This window comes from Crocodylus porosus, unplaced genomic scaffold (genome assembly GCF_001723895.1).
Source record: "Crocodylus porosus isolate Cpor-Errol unplaced genomic scaffold, CroPor_comp1, whole genome shotgun sequence".
Taxonomy (NCBI): domain Eukaryota; kingdom Metazoa; phylum Chordata; order Crocodylia; family Crocodylidae; genus Crocodylus; species Crocodylus porosus.
In genome coordinates this window covers 17,398,205-17,416,290 of record NW_017728947.1, presented here as the reverse complement: position 1 = coordinate 17,416,290, position 18,086 = coordinate 17,398,205, and the positions used below count along the sequence as shown (strand labels likewise).

The following is an 18,086-nucleotide window of genomic DNA, read 5'->3' as shown; positions in this document are numbered from 1 at the left end:
GTCAGGGCGGCTAGGGTCTGGAACCAGCTTCCAAGAGAAGTGGTTCAGGCTCCTAACCTGGGGGTGTTTAAGAGGAGGTTAGATGAACATCTTGCTGGGGTCATTTGACCCCAGTATTCTTTCCTGCCATGCAGGGGGTCGGACTAGATGATCTGCTCAGATCCCTTCTGACCCTAGAAACTATGAAACTATAATTATGAACCAGTAGCTCCAAGGGCTGAAATACTGAGGTCAGTAAAAGCAACTGACTGAAATGTGGCTCAACTGCTTCCAACATACAAGGTTTGCTTGCAAGTAACTTAGACATCTCTACACTGTGGTGTATTGTGCAGTGTAGCCATTTTGGTCAATCGCAACTGCTGTAACAAAGAAAAACCTGGCTTGCGAAAGATCACCAAGTAAGGTAGTAAGCTTGATTTCAGAGGTAAATGTACATATTTAGAACAGTGTTAGCCAAACTGAATGTATTTACAGCAAATACATTTCAGTGTGCTGAACTTAAGCTCAGAGAAAACAAAACAGATCCACTGAGCCAAACAGATAGACAGCATCATCGTCTTCCAGTGGATCAGAGCGAGCCAGTTTCTCGCCACTAATTTCCAACTCTCCAGGTGTGTACACACATACTAAAGTTGGCTTAAAATAAGGCAACTTGACTTAAATTAAGCCACATGTGAGCATACACATGTACAACTCCTTGACATAGTGGCAGCCATCTTTTGAACCAAGTCAACTTTAACACAACTCAAGGTAATACACCTCAGAGGTGGTTTTGCACCACAATTAAGTCATATAAGTGTGTATGCTCTCACAGTTAAGTTGACTTTAAAAGTTAAGTTGGCTTAACTATCACAAAGGTAGTATGTGTGCATGTACTCTCCTTTAGCTCCTTAATTTCAAAGGAAAATATTTTACAATTGAACTCCTGACCACATTGGAACAATATTCAGATATTTCCAAAGATTTTCAATATTTACTTACTTTGGGGGAAGTCTATATATATTTCCCTACCAAGAAAATATTGACCCTGTATCATCTCTGTCAGCAAAAACCTTTGCAATACCAAATCTGCAACAGGATAACATAAATTTTTTACACCAGAGATCTATCTGTACCTCTGTATTGAAAGGGGCCAGGAAAATTATCATTGCAATCAGAATATTGTTTGATAGCTATTTGATCAGAAACCATAACCATGGGTAGAAACAGAAGCTGTATAAAAGTAAGATGCTGAATGCTGAACAAACCAATTATCTGCTTAAATGCTACACTTTCAATTCCTTGCTATTTCTAAAGCAACCAGTGCACTTGAGTTCTTAAAGTTCTTTTCAAGCATATTTCAAGGTATGCTTAAATTTAAACAAAGACTTAAAATGTGAGATTTAATTTCCAACTGGTTTAGATATATACAGGATGAAAAGAACAAGTATAACGAAGTATATCTGATCTCATCTCAGTCAGTGTTTCTTCAGCTGCATATTCACCTTTGGCATGTCCACGTATCCAAACATTGAGGCGAGGTGAGCTGCTTTCTCTTTAACGTTCTTTTTATGAAATTCCCTATTTGCTATGGCCTGAGCTCTCTTCTGTAGTAAGAGTCAAGAAAAAAAAAAAACAGAAGAGTGAGAGACAGATTTGAGTTAGTCATACAAGAAAAGGCAGAAGTGCAGTATATATAGGGAAAGGCAATGTTTTTTTCTTTACTACAGAAACCATAGTTAAGATGGAAAAGCTGAGGAACATAGGGGAAAAAAAGAGCACACACAGCATTACCAGAATAAAAGCATAGCTTAAACAGAAAAAGGGTAAAAGATATTACTTGTCACCTGATGAATTGTTTCCTCCACATGCTGAAGGCGCTGAAGCACTCCAGACAGTACAGAGGCAGCAAGACAGCCAGATGCAAGGGTTTCTGAGTTTCCTGAAAGACTGGACTGCCTGTGTGCTTTTTCTGTGCTCTGTGATCCTTTGGCCGTATGATCAGAATCACGAAAAGGTCGTTTTGGTTCTCGTACCTCATGTTCAGTCCTAGCTACTGCCTGAAACTGGGAAACACTTCAAATGAAGAAAGCCTGCTTTCTATACCATCATGCAATACATGCTTCTTCCAAGAGTGCCTCTATAAAAGTATGCCACAACTAGACACCTAGCAAGGCACTTAATGTATTGCAGTATTCTCTAATGTCTTGGAACACTGGACATATTATAACATACTCATGCATATGTTCATGCACTGCATTATACTAGTACTGTATAACACATGCAGGTCATTGTAACCTGAGGTCGAGCCACTTTCTGATCCTTAGGCATAATTCCACTAATACTACTTGGAGAAGAATAAACATTCTGAACCATTGTGTATTCTGCAGCACTATTCCTGCATTACACTGCTAGGTATTTTTATACATCCTACATCAAAAGTGTACCATTTATTAGGCATAATTCTACTGGTAATCTCTCCCAAATTTATATAAATCCATTGTGAATATTGTGAGCAAAAGATTTTTTCGGGGGGGGGGCCTGCAGCAGTTCAAAAAGGGTCTAAAAATTCGGACTACAAAAAATGGCCTTTGATCTGTAATGGAGGCTCTGTACAGGAAACCCTTACTACTCATGGGTATGGTATTTGAGGTTTCAAATATTCACAAATGCTGAACCCACATCTTAAATACTTACAGGTGCTCCTTGGGAACTCCATGCTTGCCGTTGCTGGGCTCCCGCCAATTGCCAGCGCAACCAGGCCCACCCCCACAGTGCCATATTCACAGATTTCGCCATTCGCAGGGGTCTCCAGAACATATCCCCTGCAAATGGTGAGGGTCGCCTGTATTGTAATTAAACATGATCTTCTCACTGGTATTTTATTGAAGCCAGACCTTTATTTTAGGATGCCTGACCAATTTATTTAAATGTACATAAAGATCATATTCCTGATAAACAAAATGCCCATCAGCATACTGTTTGTTGCAGGTACAACAAGGATGACCCTTTTTACACCTTAGGCGAACAAATGTTAATTGGCTTAGTGAAGCAGTTATACCATAAGGAGACAATCCACCTCTGATGAGACTGTGACTATCTTTCACTTGTACAGCCGTGACTTGCCACTAGAGGCTTGGTGAATAGGGGCAGGACTAGGAGCCTATATGAAAAGTATTTCTTAGTACAAACCAAGTCAGTGCTGTCAGCCACAAGGTCTCCACATTTTCTGTATTTCATTTTTACTCTGTAGTATTTATTGGAATTGGCTGCAATGCCAATAAACACATTAGGAGCAGGAGAGGCTCACTGCTCCCGCCAGGCAGCTGTAGCCCTGGAGTCCTTGGGGGCCACACTGCTTCCTACTACCCAGACTGGCTCGCTGCTTGAGCTCCAAGGATCCTGATTTTTTTTTCCTCTGAAGCCTACCCCCCCACACACTGGCTCAGGCTGGCAGCTGGCTATCTAGGGACCACCTGAAATCTGAGGACCCTGATCTTTTCTTTTCTCTGAAGCCTATTCTCCCCCCACTGCCACCCAGACTGGTTCGCTGCTCCTGCTGGTGGCAGCATGGAAGGGGGTGAGCTCCAGAGAAAAAAAAGGATCCGGCCCCTTAGAGCTCAGGCACTGCCCAGCCAGCTGAGCTCAAAGGGGCTTACTTCTTTTTTTCACCAGAGTTCAGCCTGCCACCACCCTGGAACCACCCGAGATCGGAGAGGCCTGATCCTTGTTTTCTCCAGAGCTGCCCCCCCGACCCCTCTGGCCCACCGTGGCCCACCGTGTCCACTGCATCCTAGGATGCTGAAGGACTTCAGATTAGGTAGAATAACTGTGGGAAGTGGCCACACCTTAATGGGACAAGAAGAAAACTTGGGCAGATTGAATATAGTCTTGCTCTGGAGTGGTGTAATTTTAAACCAAATAATGAGTGCTTTAAGACACTTAAAAGGTGTTTTAGTGAAGCCAATGCAGGGGGTAAGAGCTCCAGATAGCACCTAAAACTACTGTAAAAAGGCCCCATTTTACTTTTAAAAAGTACTTCTCAGCCAGTTCAACAAAATTAAAGCTTTTTGATTACTTGGATTTTTCACTGACCTCTCATCACCTTCAGAAAGAAAGAGAGAGTATGGGAGATGGCTTTATATTCTACAGCAGACCTCCCGGCAGTAGCCTAACAGAAGTGGTGGGGTGTAAGGGACACTGCAAAAATAGCTGCAGTAGCAGCAGCTGCACACACTGCCACTAGGATCATGGCAGCCAGCATTGGCCCACACCCTACAGCTGCTCAGGGCACAAAGCTGTCCTGCTATGTCTCTGCCCCCTGGTCCATTGTCACATGCAATTCAGGTTTCTGGTTTATTCCAAATTATTACTGGCATGCCACAAAGATCAGGTTTATAAATAAATAAATAAATAAATAAATAAATGTTAAAATGGGTCTTCATGTTATGTTGATATGAGGTTGCTTTTAAAACTTCCTCAGTTTGTCACGGTTTTACTGTGTGAATATAATATTGCAGTGGGGTTTTCAGCAGAGATTGTTACCATAAAATATTAAGAGACTCCAAACAAAAGATATGGAAAAATGAACAGTCAATTTAACTTTTGCATACTTATCTACACCCAATCCTAAACCCTTTGTTGCATCACTACTCATATTGAATCACAGGGTTGTATTAAGTAAAACTGCATTTCCCGTTTCATTCCAGCAAAACAAACCACACAGTACATGCATGCATTAACACATTGCTACTCCGATATCTTCTAATATAAATGCATGACTTCTCCAATGAAGTCTATGGAGTTCTGCTTGATTAAAGAAACAGAAATTGACCCATGTGTTTTTAGGGTGCATTGAATGCTAACACTAATCATTTTAAGTAGGTTTCCTAACCAGGATCAAGTAACATATTATAGCTTTGTTATGATCCTTGTTTATTTATTGGACTAAGAAAAAACAAAACAACTCATGTCATGTCATATCTTTTTACAGTCTTTTGGATACATGCACCTTAGATTGAGCAGCAACACTTTAACAGCCTGGCACAAAACCTTAAACAGCAATTGTTGCATGCAATCACTACACAGAGCTACCAACATGGAATCCTATTTGGGAACTGATTTGGGTGTGCAGGAGTCATTTAAAGACACCGAGTCCCACAGCAGTAAGTGAAAACAGGATCGTTGTTAAATGTAATTCTTATATATTCCTACCTGCCATTTGGGCTGAGGTGGAGGACTTGGATCCTGAGGCTTAGCAAAGCGAGGATTGACAGGAAGATGACAGGAAGAGAGAAGGGCTGGTTTATCTACTAATCCCTTGTATACCATTTGTTTGTTCCATACAAAGCAGTAGAAAATATTAGAGAAAAGGTTAGAGAGTTTGAAATCTTATTTGAGAGAGGCAGAAAAAGAAAGAAAAATTGCTGGTGTAGAGACCACAGGAGGAGTTAAATGAGGTATTTTGCATAGTTCTTTTCAAGTATGCTCAACTGGCCTGTTCCTCCAATAAAACTGTACTCAGAGCCAGCCTCAGAGGTGGGTGACATGGACAACTGCCCAGGGCACCGTGATCAGGAGGGCACCACACATACGCACATGCACACGCACATGAGCAACTCATGCACACAGCAGTTCTCTTCCCTTGCCCTGCCCCGCCTCAGCCAATCCCTGCCCCAGGCAGGAGCAGTGATGCCCAGCCCAGACCACACCACCACCTCCAGCTGCTGCTCAGGAAGAGCTGGGCCAGGCATATGCATGTGCGGTTGTGTCTGCTCCAGTCGGTCCAAAGCAGCAGCAGTGCCTGCCCATCCACCTGCCTGGTGCAGCATGCCACTCCACCTCCCTGCCAGACTGCACCCTGTGCCTCTGCCCACCTGCCTCTGACTTAGCAAATACAAAGATAGTCAGAAAATAACACAACAAGGTATTCTGAAACAACATGGAAGACATCCATGCTGACAGACACATTGTGCAAGGGGTGATGTTTTGTGATAACAAAGAGGAAACAAGGAAGTCACTTCAGGTTATAATGGGGGGGGAGGGGGGAGGAGGAAACACCATCCCAAAAAAGTGAACAGAGGTCTAAAAAGGTAAATAAACTGTAGTAGCTAGAGGGCATGAAGGAATGTCACAGTTAATTTACCAATATAAACTCAGTGCATTTCCTTCCTTATGACGTTAGGATGACAAGCTAAATTTTTTTTACTAAATAAAATGCAATTTTAAACACATAATCTCTTAATTTGAAAAATACTTAAGCACAGGATTATCTTTAGGCATGTAAGTAGCCTTGCCCAAGCCAACCATGGCCAACTGCAAAGTTTCATGGCATGTTCCATTTGCGAGTGCAACTCATGAATGAGGATACAAATTGCTTACATGCTTCTAATAGTAAAGCCTTGCTCTGTACTTTAGATTATGTCTTCCTTCTTGGGTGGGGGGTGGAGGGGAGATAATGAAATCATTACCCTAGCTCTTTAGAGTCATCTACTAGCGTTGACAGAACATGGACACCAGAATTTTTTAACAATACTTTAACCAGTCAAACTAGCTCCATAAAAACAAAGAAACAAACAAAACAGCTCTACTACAAAGGCACAACTTTACATACAACTTCACAACAGGTTTCCTGACAACACAAATCCCCCATCTATTAGTAGACATCGGACAGTCTATAAAACCACCAATTACATTTCTGCATAAATGCAGAAAAAAGTTATATCTGGTATGTATAAAATTTGCAATTAAAAAAGAAAAAGAAAAGCAGGCCCAAATTCAATATCAATCCAATTTTTATCTGAAACCTACCATCATAAAGGAAAGACTGCTTCAATTTCAAGGCTGAATTTTACATTCATTTATCGCTCACCTGCCTCCGAAGTGATGTGTTTGGGGCATTTTCTTCAAACTTTGCCAACAGCTGTGTTGCCATGGATTTGACTTTATTTTTATTCACCCCTTCTCTACCATCACCCTGTTCTTTCCCAGAATGTGTCTTCTGGTTTGAAAAACTCGAAGCCTGTTTAAATACAAAACAACACAAAAAAATTAAAGCTGAGAAGTGCAACTATTGTGCCAAATATTACGACATGAGAAAGAGGATACTGAAGATACCAATTTGTGACGCTTGATCATTATCAGTGAGGAGAAAAGGGAAACTGTTTATAGACTATTAAAAAACTACTGCTGAACAAATAAAAAACAAAAACAAACAATAAATGAAAGTATGAGATGGCCTGTTATCTCTGGTGACCCACTCCGCAAGAGAGAGAAAAAAATGCAGATTACAGAGGCTAAACAGACCAGGAAGCCATAAAGACAAACAGCCATGAAGGAAGAGGGGCACATGCTAGAGAGAAATGCTGTTATTTAATTTTGTTTTAAGTTTCTAAATGAGCTGGAAAAAGTGTAAATAAGAATTTCTTGAATCCAAAAGTGGATCATGAAATGTAAGTCTCGTACTTTCCTTTACTAAATATTTAAAAAGGCCCAATTATACCACAGTGTACAACAAGGTTATTTAAAGATTACAGGTCACTTAGGAACAGGGATGTGCATCTTATTTGGCAGATTTCTGTCAAATATAAAAGGCCAGGACCCTGTTAAATTTGCATCCTGATGCTCCATTATCATGGGCTTTATGCAAAGGACAGTGTTAAACATGCCAATGCCACTAAACACTGACCTCCTCAAAGCCACCAGAAAGACCCTTTCGACGCCTTTTCTTTGTTTCATTTTCTTCTTCTTTCCTTTCAACCTGCAGCAACAACGGTAAACAAAGTTATGTTGATCACAACTGTATTTGTGCTGAATATCTCAGCATGTAGGAAATTATGAGATTTAGCAAATAATCTGGTGTTGCTGAAGAATGGGACTGTGGATTAAGAGTTATAGGCTTGATGGATTATTCCACTATTGGTACCGATTAGGGCCCTAGCTCAGCATGATGTGAATAATTTTATTGATCTCAGGCAGAGTATCCATGTTTAAAGGTGGGCTCCAGCTGGGTAAGAATGTACCTATTACTAGGCTTTGTTGGGATAGTGGACACACATAAAGGCTTTGTTGAATCTCTCCCCTCCTGGTCTCAGGCGCCCTCCTAATATGAAAACTATATAAAAATAAGTGTTTCCAGGATAAGTGAATGATTGCTTGTTAAATGCTTTGAAATTCAGGAATAGAAAGATGCTCATACAAGTGATTCCAAGCAAATTCATGCACGTACCCTAGGGGTGGCCAACCCGCAGCTCCGGACCTACATGCGGCTCTTCAGAAGTTACTATGCGCCTCCTTGAATCTCTGCACAAGCACACAGTGCCCACCTTCCATAGCCGTTATGTCATGTCATGTGATACGACTGCTCACAGCGAGCATATTACTCAGTTTGAACTCAGAAGTTTGGACTCTGGAGCTGTAGGTTGGCCACCCCTGCCCTAGACTGCCAAATGCTCTTCTTCAAAGCAAAATACAGCATTGTTTCCCTAGTCAAACAATTCTTATCTCCATAAGGTTAAACAAACTGACTGAAGTCTTGCAAAGAACTTATGCCCAGTCATGCTCACAGTTACTTCAACTGGATGGCTGTCATACTTAAGAGTCATGCATACATTTAACAACTTTAGTGTTAAATAGGAGATCATATGAAGAGACAGGCAATATACTCTGTATTCTAAATGTGTGCACACACAAACAATTTAGAGCTTTAAAACATGCATCTATTAATAACAATAATAATGACGATGATAATAATAATAAAACCAGTCCTGGACCTATGATTCAATTTACAATGAACTGATATAAATTATGGAAGTAATCATGACAGAAAATCTTGCTGCCTGGTAAACATCATCTATACAGTATATTTATAACAGTCAACTATAGTTCAATGATTTGCTTTTTCTCTCCAAGTTGTAAGGCAGTAATCTGGGCCAGCAATGGAAGGAAGGAAGATCAAAGAATACAGGCTTCCTCTTTATATTTTCCCTGCTTATAATAAATCATTATGCACTAAACGAAAAACTATCCGAACCATAACTTTTGGGCAAATACCAAAAGAAACAGACAACAATATTTTGATTCCTTTTATATAGGGGTACAAGGTCTTTCAAGCACTGGCTCTCAGTAATGTCGTTACATGCCCTGTGTAAGCATCAGTCTGCCCAGCAAGACTGCAGTGTAATGGTACAACATGTCCTGAAGAATAGTATGTGCATAAAGCAGAGACCACATGAGAGAACGAAGAGCACAGAATAATGTTGCCTTTCAAAATATTATACAATAGGATTTGATTATATATTCTTAAAAAGCTGGACCTCAAAAGAACCAATTGCCTAGAGATTCCAATCCTGAGGACTGTGCTCCTTGTTATGTAAACACCAACAACTCATTTTACAGTTTGGAGCGCAGGAAATTTCAGTTCCTCTGGCACACTGCTGACACTAATAGGAAAATGAAAAACATTATCCAGTCTAGCACACATTGGCAAACCAGCTGCAGCTACACTAACTTCAGGCAGCAATTTCCAAAACTCTCACAAAATAGGTTTGAGGTCCTCCATCCAACAAATGATAAGACCCAAGGCAAAGCCAGATACTGCTGCCAGTTCAGGATGTGGCACTCCTTTCCCAAGGTCAGCATCAAGCAACACTCTACGTCATTAAGGAATACTGTTTTGTTGAAAATGCCAGCTCTCTGCAAGATGCAACATTAAGTACATGCCTATTTATATTTCTAGAAAGTGTCCTATGTCACTTTCTACAGGGAGTGATCTTAAAATCTAAAATTATGGCCATTTCTAAAGTGGGTAGTTACACTCCATGAAGCTTCATTTCCCTGGCAGCCTCACATAGTGATAGTATTCTTAACTTCTTGTCCTCAGCTAAGCGGTGCTACAGGGCAATAGTTTCTGTGTTCCATATTAGCAGTGGTTGCTAACGCCTACAGAGCTTCCAGCACAAGAAGTGGCCTCGGTATTCTGGCTCCCTGAGTACAGACTAAGGATATACAAAGTATGAGATTTGGAGGCTGAGATAAAGCAGGAAGCTTTGTGATGGTGGCACCAGCAAGAAACCACAAAGCAAAATCTAATCTAATTGTTTGTCTTATCTAAGCTTCTCACGAGATGGCAGTAATTATTGTTTTAAAAGATGCTGTCCATTTGCAGCTCACACATGCTTGGCATGTGAGCTTGATCTCTCACATGCCAAGATTTAATAAAAAGAACTACTGAAAGCTGTTCCTCCCACTCGGGACTATTCTAATAATCTCCTCTCCACTCTTCTAGTGTCTGTCTTCTTAATGACTGGTAGAAAAAGTGCAATATGAAGATTTCCACCATTAAAAGTCCACTTTTTGTGAGTAGCAACATGGCAATAAGAAAAAGTTCCTCCCAATGAAGTCATCCTTTTTAAGAGAGGACAATGTTTATTTACTCATGTGGTGTGCGCCTCTGTTTGGGCTTGATGGTAAGCGTGCCACAGTCTTGTTTTGTTTGCAAGTGGGTGGTGGGTAAAAGTTGTTTCCTAATAAGGATATATGAGATTACTGGGTGGTTGACTGGTCACATGATTTAAAAATGTGTTTATGGAATTAACAATGTGTAAGACACAAGTCAGTCTAGGAAATCCTTGCAAGATCTAATGCAATTTCTCGGTTAGAAAAATTATGTTTACATTGGAATTGAAAGTGACAAGGTGGAGACAAATTTCTAGCCAGCCTAGTAAAACAGCAAAAATTTATATTACACATACAAGTAAAGAGAATGCAGTTAAGGTCACTAGAAAACAGTAGAAAAGCTGTCTTCTGTCTGTCACTTTTGCAAGTTAATCTGCAAGGCAGTGGAAGATAAAACTAAGAAAAATCTAACATGCCTGTACAGGCAGAAAAAATCTGTTTATGTCTGTGCAATAGATTAAAGTTACAACATAGTAGGAAGTGGGTCATTTGCAAGTAAGACTTTCATGAGTGTTGGAATTATTACAGAAAGAGTCATGGACGTCTCAGGAAACAAAATCAAACCTCTCACAGGTTTGCATTATTCTGTGTTTCACGAAACACCAGCTGCTGTAATTTGGTTTGGTTGGTTACAATTTACAGCAGTTAGATTTCAAAAATTACAGACATGAGGTTGGCTTCAAGCCAGATCTTGCAAGAGCTCTTATTTTAAAAAGTAAAGATAAGGGTGGGGTTAGACATGAAAGACTGACCCCTCCACTACCTATCTCATTTAGCTGTAGGTTTTTACTAAAGAGTGGAGGGAAGCTTAAAACTGTGAAAAGTATTTTTCAGTATAATTCTACATGAGTATATGGCAAGTCTCCAAAGTGCTAGCCCTACACTCTCATTGGCTCTGATCCTGTATCAGATACTGCTGACTCAGACTCCTTACAAAGTTTCACTGACTTCAGTGGAAGTTCAAAATGTTTAGAACCCAGTCTTGAAATTAATTATATGTAATTATGTCTACTATTCTGAAATTCAGTGGGAACACTCAGTCCCAAGAATAATGTTTAATACTGTAAGGGCACATCTACATGTCGCCCTACAGGGATGTAGCAGTGCGCTACATCATGTACAATGCACTACAGCAATATGATCATGCAGGTCTATATTTGATTGCCAGCTACATCATTATAGAGGTGTGCTCCCCTGGTATACTGTGTCACTAAGGCAAAATAGCTGAGAAATCAAACTGCTGCACCCATGGTACAGTAACCACCTTACTGTGCCAGTATGGTGCCATAATATCACCATATAGACATGCCCTAAGGGCCTGCAGAATCTGGGCCCTAGGTGATAATCACTTTAGATATGTATCTACTTCTTTTCATCCTCTTCTCTGAATGTCTGATTGGTAACAGGAATCGTTAATTAGGACGTCATTTCTCTTCACATCACATGTGCTTGCCCTGACTTGGAGCACACAGCTACGATGGTGTAGCTGTTGATCATGTGTAGACAGGCATGATCACTACACTGCTATAGGGCGATGTGTAAGATATACCTTTACAGTATTAAACATTATGCTTGGTGAGTGTTCCCACTGAATTTTAATTATAAGTAATTATGTCTACTATTCTAATTTCAACACTGGGTTCTAAGCATTCTGGAGACTGAAACATGAAAATGCGGCATCAGTGCTATAAACCTTCACTATATTATTCCTCAGACATTCAGATCATTACTATAAGATATTAAACAAATAAAAATCAATTCCAGTTTTAATTATTATTTGAGTCTATATGCATCATGGCAACAGACTTTGCTGTCTCCTATAAAGCAACATAGTATAACAATATAACTTTGATGAAGAAACTTTTAATTTACATAGGGAAAGTACTGGATCTTCCCATAGCTCTTGCAAGTCTGTAATATTTCATAATATATATTTTTTAATTTATACATTGTAGTGTGTAAAACAAAAACAACAAAGATTGGCCAGAAATAAATCATTTAAAACATGCTTGATTTCTATATTGCTCACAGAAGAGCAATCTGGAATCGAATAAAGCTACAGGAGAAAGTCTCTGGAAATTGACATTGCCAGGCTAAGAAATATGCATCTTAAATATAAATGTGTTTCTCTGTGTTAAAAAAACAAGACAAATCATCTGGAAAAAAAATGTAGAGTTGTTAGATTTTTTTTCCAAAGAGAGCCTAGCACTTCACTGATTGTACATGCAAAATTCCCACTGAAGTTAAAAGCAATTTTTCAGCTACAAAAAAAAATAATTGATCATAATCATTGTTAGTTTCTAATCAATTTCAGAGCATAGTGCAGCAATGTTAGTAGGGGTGCACCGACAGAATTTTTGAGCCGATACTGATGGCTGATTTTTCATGAGCCATATCAGCCAATACTGATCCAACTCCAATATGCAGCCAGGCAGCATGGAGAGCAGCATCCAGCTGGTGAGTCTGTTGTGGAGAAAGGGGCAAGGGGGGAGAGAAGGGACGTGGGGGAGGTAGATCGAGGCCCCCATAGTGAGGAAGGGAGTGGGGCTGGGGCAGGCACTATGCACACTTGGGGAGGGCATGGAGGGGGTGCCCCCAGAGCTGTGCGTGGGGTGAGAACAGGCTGTTGATGTGGGCTGGGGCAGGGGGCAGCACTGAGCTCTTCCTGGCAAGGGGCTGGGCTGTGCTCAGGGCAGGCACCGGCAGCACTGGGAAGGGGGTTGAGAGGGGCTGCAGTCACCACAAAATTTGTCACAGTCTCCCCAACCCCCCTCCCATCGCCATCACCGCCAGTCTCAAGTGGGGCCAAGCCCAGCCCCTCCACCAGGAAGAGGCCAGCACCGCCCCGATCCCAGCCCACAGTGGTAGCCCGCCCTTGCCCCGCACGCAGATCCGGGGGCACACACGCCCCCCATGCCCTCCCAGGGTGCAGGCTGTGGTAGGAGCCACCCCCTCCCCAGATGAGCCTCTTGTGGCTCTGTCCTCTGCTCTGCCCTGGCTGTGCAGTGCCTGCCCCTGCCCCAGCCCCACTCCCTCACCACGGGGGCCTCAATCTGCCTATCCATACCCCTTTCCCCACAAAAGACTTACCAGCAACTCTGGCTGCTCTCCATGCTGTCGGGCTGTGTGCCTGGCCTGTGTGTGTGCTGCACTATGGCTGTGTATGCATGAGGCATTTATCAGTGCCATTACTGGCCATATCAGCCCAAAAAAGCAGACTGCCAATACAGTCAATTTTTCTCATATTCAGCGCCAACCCGATACGGGACCAATGTATTGGTACACCTCTAAAAGTCCAGGTTACAAAAATTAAACATGATTTTTCTTTAAAATCTGTTTGCATTGGAATTATTGTTTTGTTGCTATGTGACCATTACTTTATTTCTGCTTGTCTTCTGTTACGTAGGAATTATGCAAAAGCTACATTTTGGGCTTGATAGTGCCCCTTTAACCTCTTTAAAAGGAGATTAAGATGCAAGGGGTAAAGCTTCTTACTTTTGGTACCCGCTTCCTTGGTAATGTCAAATTGATGTAGTTAAAGATGGAGTTTGAGGACTTTGCAGAGGAAAGGTCATTATTTTCTCCATTTTGCTTGTCCACAGCATCTGTTCAAATGAAGATGTTTGCACCATTTCAAGATATTATAGTCACATAAAACAGTCATTTTTCAAAGCTTTATTTCTGTGGGAGACAAAAACACTTTTGTGGTCTATTACTGGGAATAATGAATAGCATAAGAGTACTGGAGCCTACACTCTTGGCAGAATAAAATACATTAATAAAAATCTAGGTGTGATTTGAAAAAAAATAGTTAAAACCACACAGGAATAAAGGTGGAGGAGGACAACTACATCATTAGTAAGCTTCTGTCACAGTCTGACATCACCTTAATGAGATCTCTAAAGGTAGTTACTCAGTATGCTCCTATCTCCTAAAGCCACAAAGAAAATGCAAGCTTTCATCCAAATCAAGTGGTTTTTTTTTCCCTTTTAAGCATGAGATAGCCGCTGCCGAAAGCAAAAGTCATTCAAGCATTCCACAGCAGTTGATACCGTTGCTATGAGAAATGGACATTGGCCCAACTTCCAGGGTTCAGAGGCACTGTGGATGAAATGACCTACTTCCAATTTCTATAACATTTAAGAACAATATAGGCTCACTTACCAACTGCTCTTAGAGGTGTTCCTCTAAATAGCTCATAGAATTTTGAGAGATACATAACCATGCTGAGCTTATCAGGCTCTCCAGCAGACGCCATCTCTTTCCCAGTGGTGACAGGAGGAATTCCAAACTCTCGCTCCGCAATGTCAAATGCTAGCTGGTTGTTTTTGACAGCATCTTCTTCATTCAAAGAATCAAAGTCACTGAAGGAGTAAAGCATTAGTATCAGTGGAGGTCTGACTTTTGCCACTTTCAAAAACAATGAAGCTCTGTTTGCTTCATTGGGAAATATCACGACTAAAGTGCTACATGATTAAAGACTGTATGCATCTTTGACGGTTGCCTCTGTGAAATCTATCCAAGCGTATAGCTCAGGAATATCACCAAAAGTGCTTTTTCCTACAATGTTCTCAATGGAAGATTTCAAATTGCGCTCAACTGAACAGAACTTTTCAAAAAAATTTTCTGACCTGGTCCAAGAGAAAAAAATCAGGATATTCTATCAACTATGAATACTATATAAAACACTCCTCTCCAGACTACACGTTTCATCATTTTTATGCAGCTTATTTCAGTTGGTATTAAAATCACTGAGTTCCTGACCAGATAGAATAATGAATAGTCTGTGGAGGCTAACATCACATTTCTTTATAAGAAGGCATACTATACATACTTGTAGTAGTTATATATGATAGATAACTATATTCATATAGAGATTGGAGCCTTATACACACACACTATAATACACACACACACACACACACACACACAGAGATACATACACAAACGCACACACACACACACGCTGAATGTGAAGTTCTTGTCTGCGTAATAAGTCTGAGAGGCGTGTGATAATTAGATTTTAATCACACATCTGTAGCTACGTTACTGGTCCAGTGGCCTTTTTTTTTTTTTTTTTTTTTTAAAATATAGCTTCTGGTAGAGAAACTTCTTCCTCCTCAAGCTAAATGCGAAGGTTTCCACTCCAAGAGCTACCCCTGCCCAAGGCCACAGTAGTTAAATTTTCAAAACTTGACAGGTAGCAAATGCTGATGTCCCAGTCAGGTTTTTTCTCTAGGTGCAACCCTGTTCATTTATGCAGTTCAATTCCCCTGAATGCAGGGAAAAACAATAGCATACAATTCCTTTTCTCAGCCTGCCTTGTAAGCGAGTGCTGTGCCAAAAGAATCTCTCTTTGCACCCTCTCAGGGCCATACTTATGACTGCTTTTTTGTGCTTCCTGCTCCCTTTCTCTGTTATACACATGGCTTGCCAAAGCATCTGAGAGACCCCATTTTTAAAAATCAGTAACAGAAATCTTTTATTCTTCTAGTTAGTTCTTACTCAGGCCCGGTACTTCAGTACTGTGGATGATAGATTCTTTTGTTTCCACCTACCACAACCTAGTAAGAAGCCAAACTGCTGATTCCACTTAGGCCGGAATGAAAGGTGGCAGGCACGCACATCAGCTTGTGATTGATGACAGCCATTACAATCTTCCAGCTCAACAATATTTATTCAGAGCATTTGGTTCTGTATGTGCATCATTTTGTTCTATTCAGGGTTTTCCTTTAAAATGTCTGTAATAGTCCCATTGTGAATTCCAAGTCTTTGGGGTAGGTAATCTGGCCAAGAGGGTGGAGGAAGACAGGGGATATGCACCTCCTAAAAGCCAGAGAGTTTTCGAGAACATAAGCAGCATGTTGTTCTACCAACAACAAAGATTACTGGTAGCTCAGCTCTGACTGTGCTACATATGTTCAGTGAGCTCTGAGCTCACTACCCAGTCAGTAAAGCCTCCTGCTGGATTTCCACATAAGCTATGAGCTCTGAGCTCACAAGATGCCTGGGGTGGCGTCTGCCCCAAGCCCCTGCTTTCATGCAGCTCCACAGACTGGGGGTAAATGCAGCTGCTGTTCACCCTGCCCCTCCCATGGAATTCACCAGCAGTGGAAAGGAAAGAATGAGTAGCAGCAGCAGCACTTACTTGCTGGGTCCGGAGTTGCATAAAAGCAATGGCTCCAGACAGACCTCCGGCACAGCCACAGCTACTACACAGCTGCACCCCTTATGGATCTGTCTCAATCTTGCAGGATGACCTAAGCATCTGTTACTCTGTTTGGTATGTATGACACTGCTCTACACAAAAGACAATCTAACCATGGCTAGAGTGCAAGCAGTACCTGAACTGGCTAGTTCATAGCTTTTCTTTTTCTATGAGAATTCTCTGAGAATATGCCTCCAAGCACAAGACAATACAAACCACCACATTTTCAAAGCACTGACATTTTTAAAACAGTCATGTGATTCCCACTGAAGTCAACAAGAAGCACATGGCTAAAAGCCCATACAGTTCTTTGAAAGTATACGCCTTACATTTTATGTGCCAGGCCAAGGACATCTGGAAAATATAAACTTGGCAATACTGTGCAACCAGTTGCAAAAACAAATGATAAAAGGGGACTCTAGACCATCAGCTTTGTTTCAGTTGGCCCTATACACGTCCATACTTTTATAAACAACTCAATATCCTACAATTAGCAAACTCTACACATATAACTTACAAGAGGTCAGGTCTGAAGCGATGCATAATTGCACATAATGCAAGGCCACTCCTCCAAGAGGTAGTGAGGTCAGTAATGTCAACATTCCTGTAGCCTTCTGTCTGTTTCTGACACCAGGTTAAAAGCTTGTTGGGTCGAATATCTGATTCTGTGGTTACAACATAGGAAGACTATTTCAGTCACTTTTTATAAGCTATAAAAGTTCTGAACATGAACTGTGGAAGAATCATGTGGGGAGTAAAATTTCACATACCATGCCTTGAAAGATTCACTGATCTTCTAATAGAGCTTACCCTTTCAAGAGGGCATTGTTGTAGTTCATTTGTAACATACAGATGCCTCACCTAAGAGCAAAAACAATTTAAGACTCATTTCAACATTAACATCTGCAAGCAATTTTAATATCATCTACACTTTTCTTGCAAGCTTTATCATATAACCTGATCTAATCTGGAAAGTCTTATGGAGGTTTTGTTTATTCAGCATTTCATCAGTAGCCACAATTCTCTTGGGACAGAAATGAACACCGATATCATAGAGGGAGCCCTTAAAGTACTGACCTGATGGGGTCGAACACAGCTCGAGTTCAAGTTTGGATACCGTGTCCCTGGATCAATGGTATACTGGTCAAAATTCTTGTTGATATTTTCAGGTGTAGTCTGGGGTAAGAGTCGATAAATGCTCTCTCTTATAAACAATAATGAGGATATGTTAGGTGAAGGCATTAGCATATAAACATTTTTTCCCAACTTTAACTTTACAACAGCACTTGCCTCTATTCAGAAACTGTCAGAATGTAATACTATGTACTGCAGCTGCATCTGTACCACTGCTTATGCTGTCTCAGCATGGGAAAAGTTTGAGGTGGTTAAACATGAACAGAAGCTCAGGTCTTCCCAAGGCAGGAAGAAAGCAAGAAAACAAGGA

At 41.0% G+C, this 18,086-nt stretch overlaps 1 protein-coding gene across 2 annotated transcripts in view; it reads right to left on the bottom strand.

Annotated features, from left to right (window-relative positions):
• LOC109321193 (protein-methionine sulfoxide oxidase MICAL2-like) overlaps positions 1–18,086 on the bottom strand; it is a 204,955-nt gene that overhangs the window by 108,702 nt on the left and 78,167 nt on the right. Inside the window, exons 10-19 of one of the 2 annotated variants that reach the window (XM_019551660.1) lie at positions 17,720–17,846; positions 17,413–17,503; positions 17,160–17,307; positions 14,599–14,798; positions 13,930–14,039; positions 7,667–7,738; positions 6,851–7,000; positions 5,194–5,298; positions 1,827–2,039; positions 1,485–1,586 (exon numbers count right to left, since the gene is read on the bottom strand). In XM_019551660.1, coding sequence (XP_019407205.1) covers positions 1,485–1,586; positions 1,827–2,039; positions 5,194–5,298; positions 6,851–7,000; positions 7,667–7,738; positions 13,930–14,039; positions 14,599–14,798; positions 17,160–17,307; positions 17,413–17,503; positions 17,720–17,846 — 1,318 coding nt within the window. The remainder of the gene's footprint in view (positions 1–1,484; positions 1,587–1,826; positions 2,040–5,193; positions 5,299–6,850; positions 7,001–7,666; positions 7,739–13,929; positions 14,040–14,598; positions 14,799–17,159; positions 17,308–17,412; positions 17,504–17,719; positions 17,847–18,086) is intronic. The other variant, XM_019551659.1, reaches the window with a different exon arrangement.